The 12,960-nt window shown below is 38.8% G+C and overlaps 1 protein-coding gene across 2 annotated transcripts in view; it reads left to right on the top strand.

Annotated features, from left to right (window-relative positions):
- The first annotated feature begins 5,242 nt into the window (after positions 1-5,242).
- Positions 5,243-12,960, top strand: part of F5 (coagulation factor V) — a 34,056-nt gene continuing 26,338 nt past the window's right edge. Inside the window, exons 1-3 of one of the 2 annotated variants that reach the window (XM_042866935.1) lie at positions 5,243-5,551; positions 9,320-9,411; positions 10,525-10,647. In XM_042866935.1, coding sequence (XP_042722869.1) covers positions 5,391-5,551; positions 9,320-9,411; positions 10,525-10,647 — 376 coding nt within the window. In that variant the 5' untranslated portion in view covers positions 5,243-5,390. The remainder of the gene's footprint in view (positions 5,552-9,319; positions 9,412-10,524; positions 10,648-12,960) is intronic. The other variant, XM_042866934.1, reaches the window with a different exon arrangement.

Here is a 12,960-nt window from a genome sequence, read left to right as displayed (position 1 = left end):
GAACCCTTTCTTGGCTGTTCTCTGTACCATGCTCTTACCTGAGAGCCTGTAACCAGTTCTTTCTTCTGTATTTAAATTAACTTTCCTCTTTTGATATCCATCTTCACTTCCTTCTTGGACAGAATTTAAGCAATGTCTGCGTAAGTGAACAGTAATGCTGGCTGAAACATGATAAAAACCACACCCACTGAGTCATGCAATAAGATTTCCTTATCAGATTCATTTCAAAGATGTTTTGGATTTTTTGGTAGCGGGTGAAATTGTTCTTCACTTAGTGAATAGATTCTTTTTATTTTTTTAATGAGGAAGGGACCAAACAGATCTTATGATTTAAAATTAACCAGCATTAATACATTATGTTGGAGTTTCTGTTTCTTTGCTCTGCCAAAATGTTCTTGTTAGGAGGGTAAATTAGTTTTTCACTGGTTTCCAATATGTTAAGATAGTAATTATGACATTCTTCTTAGTCAGGCTGTTGGTGAAAGTAAGTTGGCATGATTTAAACTACTGAAGGCTTTTTTGTGTGACCATTTCAGATAAACAGGGCAACAGCACTGAAGCCAGCTAGCCAGTGGCTTCCATCAGCACCAGGATATTAAATATTGAATTTGTAGCACTAATATACTCTGAGTACCATAAAGCCCATCCCACACTTGAAAATAAGCAGATACTTGGTGACTAACATGTATGATGCTCTCTATTTGGCTGCATATCAGAGTGGCTGTACCTGACCTGAAAAGCTGATGTGTATGCTTCCACCAGTTAAACTGTACATTCATATTTTCTTCTGTTTGGCACTAGTATTAAAAATTCCTTTTAAAGTGAGGATTGCTGTTGTAGGATCTGCTATAAATTTAAGCAAATACAATAACTTCAGTTGTAGCTTTTAGCAAATTCTGCATGGTCTGAATTTTTCTTCTACGTTAAAAAAGTTCCTGAGAAGTTCTGCTCTTCTGGTGTGCTTTCTCTGCTGCACATTTTATAGTTTCTATGGCTTTACACTTGCCTTCTAGATCACTATGTATCAGTCTTAGACTTTTCTGAATACATCCTAGTTTACAGGTATTGCAGTGGAAACCTGGGTAAAATTCTGATTCCATTGAATCTGAACTGAAGTTGTGGTTTTATTTATTCATTTATTTATTACTAGAGAGAATGGGTTTTGATGAAAAGGGACTAACCTCAGTGATACTAAATGAGATGTGGAAAAAAAACAAACAAACCACATTTATTTATTTAGAATTTTGAAAGTTCAATTCATCTGTTCCTTGTAGGTGTGGGAAAGTGCAGCTGGTTTAACCAGCTTGGTAACAAACAGCCTAATCAGTTGCTAGAAAACCAGAATGCCTGTGTTCTGACCGCTTTTATTCTAAGCAGAAAGAAAGCCAAGGTGGACATGCTGCTATGACTGACTTAGCATGAAGGCAGTTTGTCCTGTTTAGCAAATCAGTTGTAAGACTGAACAAATAAAGAAATCCTAGTACAGAAGTCAAACAGAAACACAGAATACAAGAAGGACTGAGAGTAGGAGCAAAATCCCTTGTGGAATAAGACTGAAAATTTGGGGCAAAAATAAGTAAAAATTTTTTGAGACTGTCATTACTAATGTCAGTGGAAGGTAGTTTTTCTTTCTTAATATGAACATTTTTCAGACCAAAAGGCAACAATGTCAGACAAATATGTCAAATATTTTTGTTCTGCATTTTTGCTGTCCTATAGTGTGTATGACCACAGATGTTATGTGGTCATATAAGGGCTGCACAGAATGTATTCTTATGTGTGCTGCCACCAAATACAGAATGTGTAAGTTGTTCTCAGAAAGAAAGGTGAAGAGTTTCTAAATACTGTTCATTTTCACAGTATGCACTTGTGGCTTTCAACATAGTACATCTGCTTCAAATTTTCTAAAATTAGTCATTTTTTAACTTTTATTAGCTTTAGTGCATTCTTACAGATGTGAAGATATTTATTTGATGGCTTCTCATATGAATTGTGCCTGGTAGATTTGGTAAGTGCCCTCTCCATCTTTTACCTGCATTCAAAACCATGTGTTTGCTGCTGATCAATAATTAACTCACTGTTTGCCCATAGAAGTCCTTTCACCCTTTGCTAAATGAAGTATTCTTACTGGGCACATTGTGCTTTTTGTGTGCTTGAATGGGAGAGGGAGAAGTCTGTGTGAGGTTATTAATAGCAACCAATTCAATAATTGCTATATAACCTTTTCTTTATGCTAGCTCCCTCTTTGTCACAATAATGCAACTGTTAAAACTGACAGCAGCTTTTGAGTTGTTGCTGCCTTGGAGCACTTAGGATAGTGTTTGTGATAAAGCAGAAAGAATTTTGGTATAGGTATAGTAATTTGTAGAAAGAGGAAAATAATTTCAGAGCTCTTTCTTGAAAAGTTATCTATTCTTGATTGCACAGACTCAGTCTAGGCTATTAGGCCTGAAAAACTTATGATTCTAATTTGTTTTAAGGGTCAATCTACAGTGCCACCATTTCAGTATGTTTCTGTTCCAGGACCATAATTACTAGGTGTTGGAATAGACAATACATTTCCTCAGTAGGAAGTAGCTAGCTTTTATTATTAGAAAATACTACTTATGCTTCTCTTTCCATGCTTTGTTTTTATGGAGCATGTGAATATCAATACATCCCAAATATCAATGTGAAAAAATCATGTAAATATCAATATATCCCAAAAGTACTACATAGTTTTTGGGAATAACACTGAATGTCTTTTGTCAGTGTGGACTGGATCCATGCAACTCCATGCATGGCTTTTGCCCACAAAATCTTTCGGTGTTACTGTTGCTGTTTAAAAATAAGGGCAAGCAATGATGACAACAAAACTAGATGCACATACAGTGTTGCCAAGGAGAAGTTGTTAATATTGTAGCTATGTTTATGTATAGACAATAAAATTGCATGGTTTTGAAAGAGCTGAACCTGAAAATGTATTTCTGCATCACTTGTAACATTATTTATTTTAGTATTTTGCAGACAGCCAATGCTAACTGGAAAAAAAAAACAACCACAACTGTAGGCAGTTAATAGAAAAAAAATAGAAAGAATCAGGGTCTTCAGGTTATTAATACTGATGTTCGAAACACTGAAACATCCCAAAGCCTGGAGGACACAGTGAGGTACAGTAAGTTTTTTTAAATTACTACCAAAAAAGAAACAGGCTAACCCAGATGACTTCAGGCTACTCAACTTTACGTGGATCTTATGAGACGGGAAAAGTGAGGAGAAAATAGGTAAATAGCCAACATGGGACTTTGTTCTTAAAAGATTAGAGAAGGCTGATGCATGCTAATCCTTGTAGCTTAATGGAAGATTGGTCTGGTCTATTTTGATCACTTCTTTTAAAACTATTGATTTTATCAGCCAGGTTTGTGAAAAGCGATTTCACTGATACAATGCATTTTTGATTCCTAATGTATTTGATCCCTTTTACTTTTTGATTACTTCTTCATGATTTGGTGTCTGAGAAATGTGCTTCTGGACATGAGACGAACTGATTTAAAAGCGAGGATGGTTAAGTTTTAACAGAATGTACTTCAGAAACAGCTGTTCTTCATCAGTTTTGTACAAATTGTTCATTTGCCCAGAAATTATTTTTTCATAAAATCCAAATTACAGGCATTTTTACACTGTCAAACTTTTAAACACTGGCACTGAAATAAATCCTTAGCCAGAGATAAGATTAGGACCAAAGCAGAAGTGAGACAAATATTGTAACTAATTACTTTAAAATCGTTGAAGCAGTTTGCTAAGGATTGTGGTGGATTCTTTAATCAAAACAATAATTATTTAATAATGAAATACTATTGAACTGTGTACCTAAGATTTTCTCTTCAATAGTATTGCACACACTGTAGTCCTATTTGGTTGTTGCTGGATTCTGGATTTTGAATCAAGTTCATGTATGAGTCAAAGCAGCTCTTGGCTGCAACTACTGAGCTCCATGCAGGTGGAATAGGAGCTAACCTATTTTTCCATGCCTGTGGTTTTTGGCTCTACAAGTTGATTGTGATTTTTTTTTTCAGGTTTAGGCACTGAACTATCCAGAACTTTGGTAAGTGAACATTTAGCAATTAGTCATGTCTCATTTGTTTATTTTATAACTGTCTCCCTATCTCTTCTAAGGCTATGTCATACTCGTTTGGATAGAGTTACCATAGAAGCTGCCAGTTAGGCATTCTGCTGTTGAGCAAGGAATTGTTGAACCTGGAACTTAGCAGCTTTTGTTTTGAAGTAGTATAAAGTAATTTCATCCTTATTTTTGTCTAAGTCTGGAATGAAATTATTTTGACTTCTTTTTTTAAGTAAGTTAGGTTCTTTTTTTCTTGGAAACATCAGCAAGACATTCTTGAAGAAAAAAAAGAAACAACGTTGTAAATATGTATTCATGGGGAAAAAAATAGTGTTTTTTCTTTTTCTCCAATAATCCCTGTGTACAGGGATCAAATTTAACAATTTTCTTGTTGTTTTGACATGTTTTTAAACACTAGCAAAAACAGGGAGACGCCTTTGTTGATATAGTTGACATTTATACTGAGCTTATCAAAAGGTACTTTCCTCATAATTTTTCCTTAGATAAATTACAATAAATCCTAATGAAGACTTGATTAGAAGGATTCTGATTACAGACAAATCTTCAGGCTGGCCTGTGAGCTGCCAATGGGAAGCCATTTCATTATCCATTATCTGAGTTTCTTGAGAATGTTGTGAGAACCAAGCTGAAGTTAACAACGTGTTTGGATGAATATTCAGTATGAGGTAACCTGAAGTAAACTTGAAATATATTTAGCTCTGCATCCACTTCTAGTCCCTCTATCTAATCCCTCAGCATTTTGCCTCTCAAAAGGGATGATTCCTTAGGCTCTAAGAGATGCAAAATCCAACTGGGAAATTTCCACTATACTGACCATCTGCTGAGTTTTTTTTTTTAAATCTTCTTGGAAGATGGAATACGTGCCCCCTTCTTCCTAACCAAGTCAAACATCTTGTAATTGTAAGTAATCTAAGTAATTGTTTCCTGCTTCTGATATCCTGCTGCTTCAGTAGACAATGACCCACCCACAGTCTGTAGGGGGGCTGAAGCAGCTTCCCCTTGGTTCCTGTCTCTTCCTGAAAATGATGTGGAGGAGGGGAGTGAAGGTAGTTTAAACAGGTTGTTTTTTTTTTTTTTTTTATCTCTACTGGATCCCTGTCAGCAAGGGGAGGAGGAGGTGAAGAGCAGTGACCTGAGTGTAGCGAACAGTGTTACCCTCTTGCGTCAGGATTATTTCATTTCTGAGGGGAAGTTAGAAGCTGAAACAGCAATAAAAGTAGCAGTTTCTGCTTCATCTTCCAGAGCAGCATAAGCAGGCATTCGTACCATGACACTCCACTGCATGCATCTTTTTCTCTTGCTTCTGCTCAGTTCATGGTGGCCGGACTCAGAGAAGCACGTGGTGGGAGCTGTGAAGGTCAGGCAGCATTATATAGCTGCTCAGTTCACTGTTTGGACCTACAAACCGGAGTCTGAGGAAAAGTCCAGGTAACAAAGTACAAGATGGGAAGGGTGAAACTAGTCCTGTCTTGTGACTGAAAGTTTTTTTAGTCTCTTATAGAATTTCAGAGACCAGGAATACTTCAGTTGGTTTTGGAGGACCTGTGTGTTCTCATCTAGAACCAATGAAGTATCAGAAGCTTTAATAAAATCATTTTTTTAGATTTTCAGAGCACTTTTGTTGCATATATTCAGAAATTGCTTTTATCATCTTCTGTATCTGTACGGTGGTTTTTGTTTGTTTGTTTTGTTGTCTTGGGTTGTTTTGTCTTGTTTTGTTTTGGTGTCATTATTTTTAAAAGTATGGATTTTGTGGATTGCTAGAATTAGCAGTAGAGTGGTAATTCTGCAAAAGCTTTCAGACTTTAGGGAATAAGTAGCTTCTAATTTGGGTACTCTTACTTTCACTTAAATCAGAGCCTGATGAACTTTGGAACTAGCTGATGTTGTTTCTGAGTTATTCAGTAGTTTCTGTGAAATGTTCATCCTGGGTTCCGCTGAGCAAAGGTTGTAGAATCAAATATTGCTATTTAAGTGAAAATACTATTTTCAAAATTCTTTTTTCTTATTGCATTGCAAGCTGATAATGCTACATGCACATGCAGATCGAGCATATAAATTAGCTTTTTGTTTTGACAAGATATGCTTGTGATAATAAACACTGCAAGTGCAATGCTGCAAATGACTTGCACCTTCTTTGGAATTGTCTTAATTGTACTTCGTTCTTATACTATGCTCACTGTATGGACACAATTCACAGCTTTTATTTGTTCATGAGTTGGGGTTAAATAATACAAATTATGTGTTTTCTCTGATACTGAAGGATGTATTTTGATACTACTACATTTTTTTTGTATCAGCGCATGACTGGTTTTCTTAGTCTGGTTTTGTGTGTGTGTAAATCTGAGCTTCCAGGTCGGATTTCAGTTTTTCTAAATGTTTTTCAAGATTAATTCAAACAAAGTTTCTATGGTTTCTAAAACTCCCCTTGGAAGTGTAAGAAAACTGCTATCACCTTAATACCAAACGGCCAAGATAGAAGAAAATGGAATTTAAGTGTGGGTAAACTAAGCCAAATGTCAACTACTGACCTGGACGTGTGGATTTAGTGTTTAGAACTTAATTCTTGTCTGCACTAAATGCATCAATATGCAGATTACCTACCATTTTATTAAACATCACATTTTGGATAAATTGTTTTCATGCAGTGGATAGGATATGCCTCAAACCTCAGTTTGAAGTTTTCAGTCTATAGTTTTGTAAGACTTTTTCCATATACAATGCCTATTGAAGTAATATCACATAAGTACATAGAGCAACACAATCTTGAGTGGATCTAATGAACTCTGTAGAACATCAGCTCAAAAAAAAAAACAAAAAACCTCTGGAAAAATATTTATTGCAGAAAGGCTAATGACTTGAATCCCAAAGGCATTTGAGTATGTAACTCATTCTCTTTCAGCAGAAACTTGGTGCTTAAATGTAGAGTAAGAATGTGATTGTTTGCTTCTTAGAGTTCCAGGTAAATGATGATGCTGAAAATAAAGTGGATTCTGCTGATTTTTTTATTTTTTTTTTTTAATTGAGCTTCAAGATGTTTAGACTAAGGATACTTAGCTTCTCTTCAGCACAGAGTCATAGAATGGCTTGGTTTGGAAGGGACTGTAAAGATCTCATAGTTCCAGGCCACCCTCTGCCAGCAGGGTTGTCACTCAGCAGCTCTGGTTGCCTGGGGCCTCATCCAGTCTGGCCTTGAACACCTCCAGAAGTGGGGCATCAACAGCTTATCTGGGCAAACCTGTTCCAGCACCTCACTATCTTCTCAATGAAAAACTTCTCCTGGACATCTAATCTAAATCTTCTCTCTTTAGTTTAAAATCATTACCCCTTGTCCTATCATTATCTACCCATGTAAAAAGTTGATTTCTCTCCTGTTTAAAATCTCCCTAATGACTAGTATATAAATATTAGAAAGCCATAATGGTGTCTACCTGGAGCCTTCCCTTCTCTACAAGCCCTGCTCCTTCAGCCTGTCTTCATAGGAAGGGTGCTCTATCCCTCTGATCATCTTTGTGGCCCTCCTCTAAGCCTTTCCTAGTAGCTCTGCATCTTTCCTGTGTTTGGGGCCCCAGACCTGGACACAACACTCTAGCTGAGGCCTCACAAGGGCAGAGTAGAGAGAGACAATCACCTTCCTCACCCTGCTGGCCACCCCTCTTCTGATGCAGCCCAGGGTACCGTTGGCCTTCCAGGCTATGAGGGCTCACTGTTGGTTCGTGGTAAGTTTTTCATCAACCAGGACCAGTAAGTCCTTCTCAGCATGGCTGCTCTCAAAAAGTTCTTCTCCCAGTCTGTATAAACATCTGGGATCACCCCAAACTAGGTGCAAAACCTTGCACTTTGCTTTATTAAATTTCAATAATTTCACATGGGCCCACCTTTTGAGTTTATCAAGATCCCTCTATCTTTATAGGGGTTTATAGATTACCGTGTATAATTAACATACTTAAAATACTTAGAGTGAAAATGTGTTTTTTGTGAGTGAAGCATTGCAGATGCAGCTACTGAAAGTTCTGTAACTAGACCAAATTGCATGTTCTGAGACTTGTGAAGTGTTGGTAACCCAATTACTTGGTTTCTTTTAGCTGTACAGTTGGCATTGGTAAGTTTCTTTCTCTACCCCTGTAGTCTTATGTACGTGTTCTATTGCACATTGCCACATTAGGGCAGCATATCAGTGAAGATCGTGGATCATGCCCTTCTCCTTCAGAGTGAAATTAAATTTTATCAGTGACTTCCAAGATTTGAAGCATGAACTGCTTCTGCCTGACTGTTGTTGCAAAAGTGTAAGAGAAGGATTTACAAAAATCTCTTCAAGAATAGATCTCCCCCATCTGTACCCTGACTGTCACTGAAGCCAGCTCATTTGATTATCTCTGCTCAGCCTCTGTGTGTGTGAGCAGCCCATAAACTTCCTGCTATCAAAAGTGCCTTGCTTAACTGAGAAGGCATTACAAAAATAGCAAGTAGAAGTACTGTTGGATTCAGTCATTGTACGTACTAGGAAATCAACCATAAATGTTAAACTAAGCACAAAGTATTTTCCCTTTAACATTTGTTTCACCATTATTTTAATTCCAGAAGGCTTCTGTGCTGGTTTCCTGTCTGCTTGCCTGTGCATTTGCTGAGAAAACAGTTTGTGGTCTACTTGGTGTGCATGTCATCTATGTAACAAGACTAAGAACTGCCAGGTTTCCCTGAACAGTAGTTGTCTTAGTTATTTATTTTTGTCATAGCTGCTACTGGTGTTTGTTATTTATGCTATTATAGAATCATTGTGATGAGCCTTAAAGAGAAATACAGGTTTCTCATAGTGTTGTGTCAGATGCTTTCCAGATAAAGATGGTCAGAACATCTTCCACTGTGTCTTAAATAATGAAGAAAATAAAGACATCTTCATCACAAAATCAGGACTATAGAAACGACAAGCAAAATAAAGGGTAAACTGTGCTAGGTATTGTAATTGTATGTCTAATATGTATGGAATAGTTTAGCTCAAGAATATCATAGGTACAGTGAAGTAACAGGGAAAGAAAGACTGTACAGAGAGTTGGAATATGGTGGCCAGCCTTCAGCGAAATGTGGAAGTGATGAAATGTAATTCCAGAATTCATTTTCCAAGGTATCTGTTAATCTGTAATGACATTTTTTTGAATCTTCATTCTTTTAATTTTTTTGTAACTCTTGTGGTTTCAGATTGATACATTTGGATCCCGTGTTTAAGAAAATTTCTTACAGAGAATATGAAGTGGATTTTAAAAAAGAAAAGCCAGCAGATAAGTCTACAGGTAAATAGAAAAGAAGATGCTTGTTTGCTGCTTGTCTTAAAGCCAGTAACACACAGTAATGTGACACTATATGACACTATATATGACACTATAAATTCATGTACAATTTGCTTAAGGTCTGAGACTAAATGTGTTTCTGATAGATCACCGGAAAGGAAGGAATGGAAAGGAAGAAATGAATTATGAGGTCAAGTGTGAAAAAATAACTCCTTGCCTTTGATGTCCTTTACTATTTCAAGGTGCTTTAGATAGATGGAGGCAAAGTCTTGTATTGATGCTATACATAAGTGTTATACTTGTATTTTGATACTTATGCAGAGTAATTACATAGTCTGTTCTTCATATTAATGGAAAAAATAACTTCAGATGTTAAATCTAATTTCAAAGCAAACTTATGTCGTTTTGGTGATACCAAGTTGTTCCAAGTGAGCCTGAAAAATCTGATTTTTTTCCAAATGTGTTTTCCTCTTTTTTCTGAAAATTCTTATTTAACAGAGAAAGAAATTCACAAAGTGGCTTACAATAAAGGAGACAAACAGGTGAAAGATTACTTTAGCAGGCTTTTTCTAACGAGGTTTTTTTTTTTTTTTGGTTGGTTCTGCAATATGAGAAAAGGTTTAAGGCCCTCCTAGAACCATTTGCAGGCTTTGTGTAAAAAAATTTTCAACATGTGATTTTGAACTTTAGAATACATTCTAGGTACTTTTTGTTCTTTGACAGATGCATTGAGAGTGCTACTTAAAGAAATATTTTAATGCCCTTGAAATCTCTTTTTCTGCCTCCCTAAAAATATCTGCCTAAATTGCATGTGAAGGAATGAATCCTAGAAATTCCCAATGAACGTCCAACAGAAACCATTTGATTAATATGCAATATCTGGAAAATAGCCAGAGTGCTACTCACTCAGTTTTATAACATAACTGTCAGTAAACTGCAGGTTTTTCTGCCTGATGAGCCTTTTTACAGGTAAATCTTTGCAGTGGTATTACGTTCCTGTCTATAGTTTGTGCAACTTGTACTTTGAGCAAGCTCTTATTCTCTGCTGGAAAAAGAATTCTTCCTTTCATTAAGCAAACTGTTTTGTTCACAGTTTTTCTCTCCTTATCTTGACAGGATTGCTTGGGCCAACCCTGCGTGCCGAAGTGGGAGATACTTTAATAGTTCACTTTAAGAATATGGCTGACAAGCCCATAAGTATTCATCCCCAAGGTTTAGTTTACAACAAAAAGGCAGAAGGTAAATGCTGTAAAATCCCCATGTTTACTTCTTGTAGACTAGAGAGAGAACCGACCAATGCTGACGTCCTGGTGGGGGTCTTCATCTTCCAGGATGAAGAGACAGACAAGGTGTTCTATGAGCAGCTGGCAGAAGTTGCATGATTACCAGCTCTTGTTCTCACGGGGGATTTCAACTTCCCTGATATATGCTGTAAATACAGTGCAAATGAAGCAGTTTCTAGAGTGGTTTCTAGAGTGTGTGGAAGATAACTTCCTGATGCAGCTTGTAAGAGAGCCTTCCAGAGGAGGTGCCCCACCAGATCTGTTGTTCACAAACAGAGGACTGGTGGGAGATATGGAGAACAGGAGCTGTCTTGAGCAGAGTGACCATGAAATGGCAGTTCTCTGTTCTTGGTGATGTCAAGAAAGTAGGGGGGCAAAACTGCTACCTTGGACTTCCAGAGGGCAGACTTTAAACTATTCAGGATGCTGATAGGGAGGGTATCTGGAGATTCAGTTCTGAAGGGTAAAAGTAGGAGCAAGCTGTCTCCCTGTGCTGTAAGATGAGCCAGGAGCGGAAGAAGACTTTTGTGGATGAACAGGAAACTTTTTCTCCAAGAGAAAAAGAATCTACCTCCAGTGGAAGAAGGGATGGGCAGCTTTGTGAGAGTACAAAGAAGTTGTTAGGATACGAAGGGAGAAAATTAGAAAGGCAGAAGCCCAGCTTGAAATCACTCTGTAGTGAAAGAGAACAAAATTTTTTTTTACAAATATATTAATAGTAAAAGAAGAGCTAAGGAGAATCTCTGTCCTTCACTGTATGTGGTGGTGAATGTGACCACTGAGGATAAGGAAAAGGCTGAGGGGTTCTCAATGCCTTCTTTACATCTGTCTTTAATAGTCAGACCAGTTATCCTCAGCAACTCTACCCCCTGACCTGGAAGTCTCAGATGGGGAGCAGAATTCAAGTGGAAACAGTTAGAGACCTGCTACTCCACCTAGACTGTGCATAGGGCCAGATGGCATCCATGCAAGGGTGCTGAGAGAGCAGGCAGAGGCAGTGTTCCCGGTCATCCAGAGAGGTCCCAGAGGACTGGAGGCTTGCCAGTGTGACTCTCATCTACAAGAAGCATTGCAAAGAGGATCTGGGGAGCTACAAGCCTGTCAGCCTGACCTTGGTGCCAGGGAAGATTATGGAGCAGATCAGCATGTGCAGGACAGTCGGGGGATCAGGCCCAGCCAGCATGGGTTCGTGAAAGGCAGGTCCTACTTAACTAACCTGATCTCATTCTGTGATTGAGTGACCTGCCTGGTAAACGAGGGAAAGGCTGTTGATGTAGTCTACCTAGACTTCAGCAAAGTCTTCAATGCTGTCTCCCATATTATTCTCCTGAGAAACTGGCAGCCCATGGCTTGGACAGGTACGCTCTGCTGGGTAAAGAACTGGCTGGAGGGCTAGGCCCAGAAAGTGGTGGTGAATGGAATTAAATCCATCTGGTGACTGGTCACGAGTTGTGCTCCCCAAGGGAATGTACTGGGCCTGTCCTGTTTAAGATCTTGACCAAGGACATTGAGTGCACCCTCAGTAAACTTGCAGGGAACACCAAGCTGGCAGGAAGTGTCGATCTGCCTGGGGGTAGGAAAGTCCTACAGAGCAATCTGGACATGCAGGAAAGCTGGGCTGAGGCCAATGGGATGAAGTTCAACAAGTGCCAGGTCCTGCATGCTGTCCACAACAGCCCCAGGCAATGCTACAGGCTTGGGGCAGAAAGGCTGGAAGATTGTGTGCAAGAAATGGACATGGGGAGGTTGGTTGATGCTAGGCTGGTTAACATGGACCAACAGTGTACCCAGGTGGCCAGAAAGGCCAATGGCATCCTGGCTCGTATCAGAAAGAATGCAGCCAGCAGGAGCAGGGAGGTTATTGTCCCCTGTACTCAGCTCTGGTGAGGCCGCACCTCAAGTACTGTGTTCAGTTTTGGTCCTCTCACTACCGGAAAGACATTGATGCCCTGGAGCGTGTCCAGAGAAGGTCAGCGGAGCTGGTGAGGAGTCTGGAGCACAGGTCTTATGGGGAGTGGCTGAGGGAACTGGAATTGTTTTGTGTGTAGAAGAGGGGGCTCAGGGCTGACCTTATCACTTTCTACAATTACTTTGAAAGGAGGTTATGGCAAGGTGGAGGTTGGCCTCTTTTCCTGCAATGATTAGCGACAGGACTGGAGGGAATGGCCTCAAGTTGCGCCAGGGGAGATTTAGGTTGGATGTTCTGAAGTTCTTCTCCAAAACAGTGTTCAAGTGCTGGAATGGGCTGCCCATGGGCATGGTGCAGTCA

The sequence above is a fragment of the Lagopus leucura genome, unplaced genomic scaffold, assembly GCF_019238085.1.
Source record: "Lagopus leucura isolate 7727_CA_CO unplaced genomic scaffold, USGS_WTPT01 Super-Scaffold_100001, whole genome shotgun sequence".
In the NCBI taxonomy this organism is placed as follows: domain Eukaryota; kingdom Metazoa; phylum Chordata; class Aves; order Galliformes; family Phasianidae; genus Lagopus; species Lagopus leucura.
The sequence above is the reverse complement of the archived record's forward strand: the minus strand, read 5'-3'. Positions and strand labels throughout refer to the sequence as shown.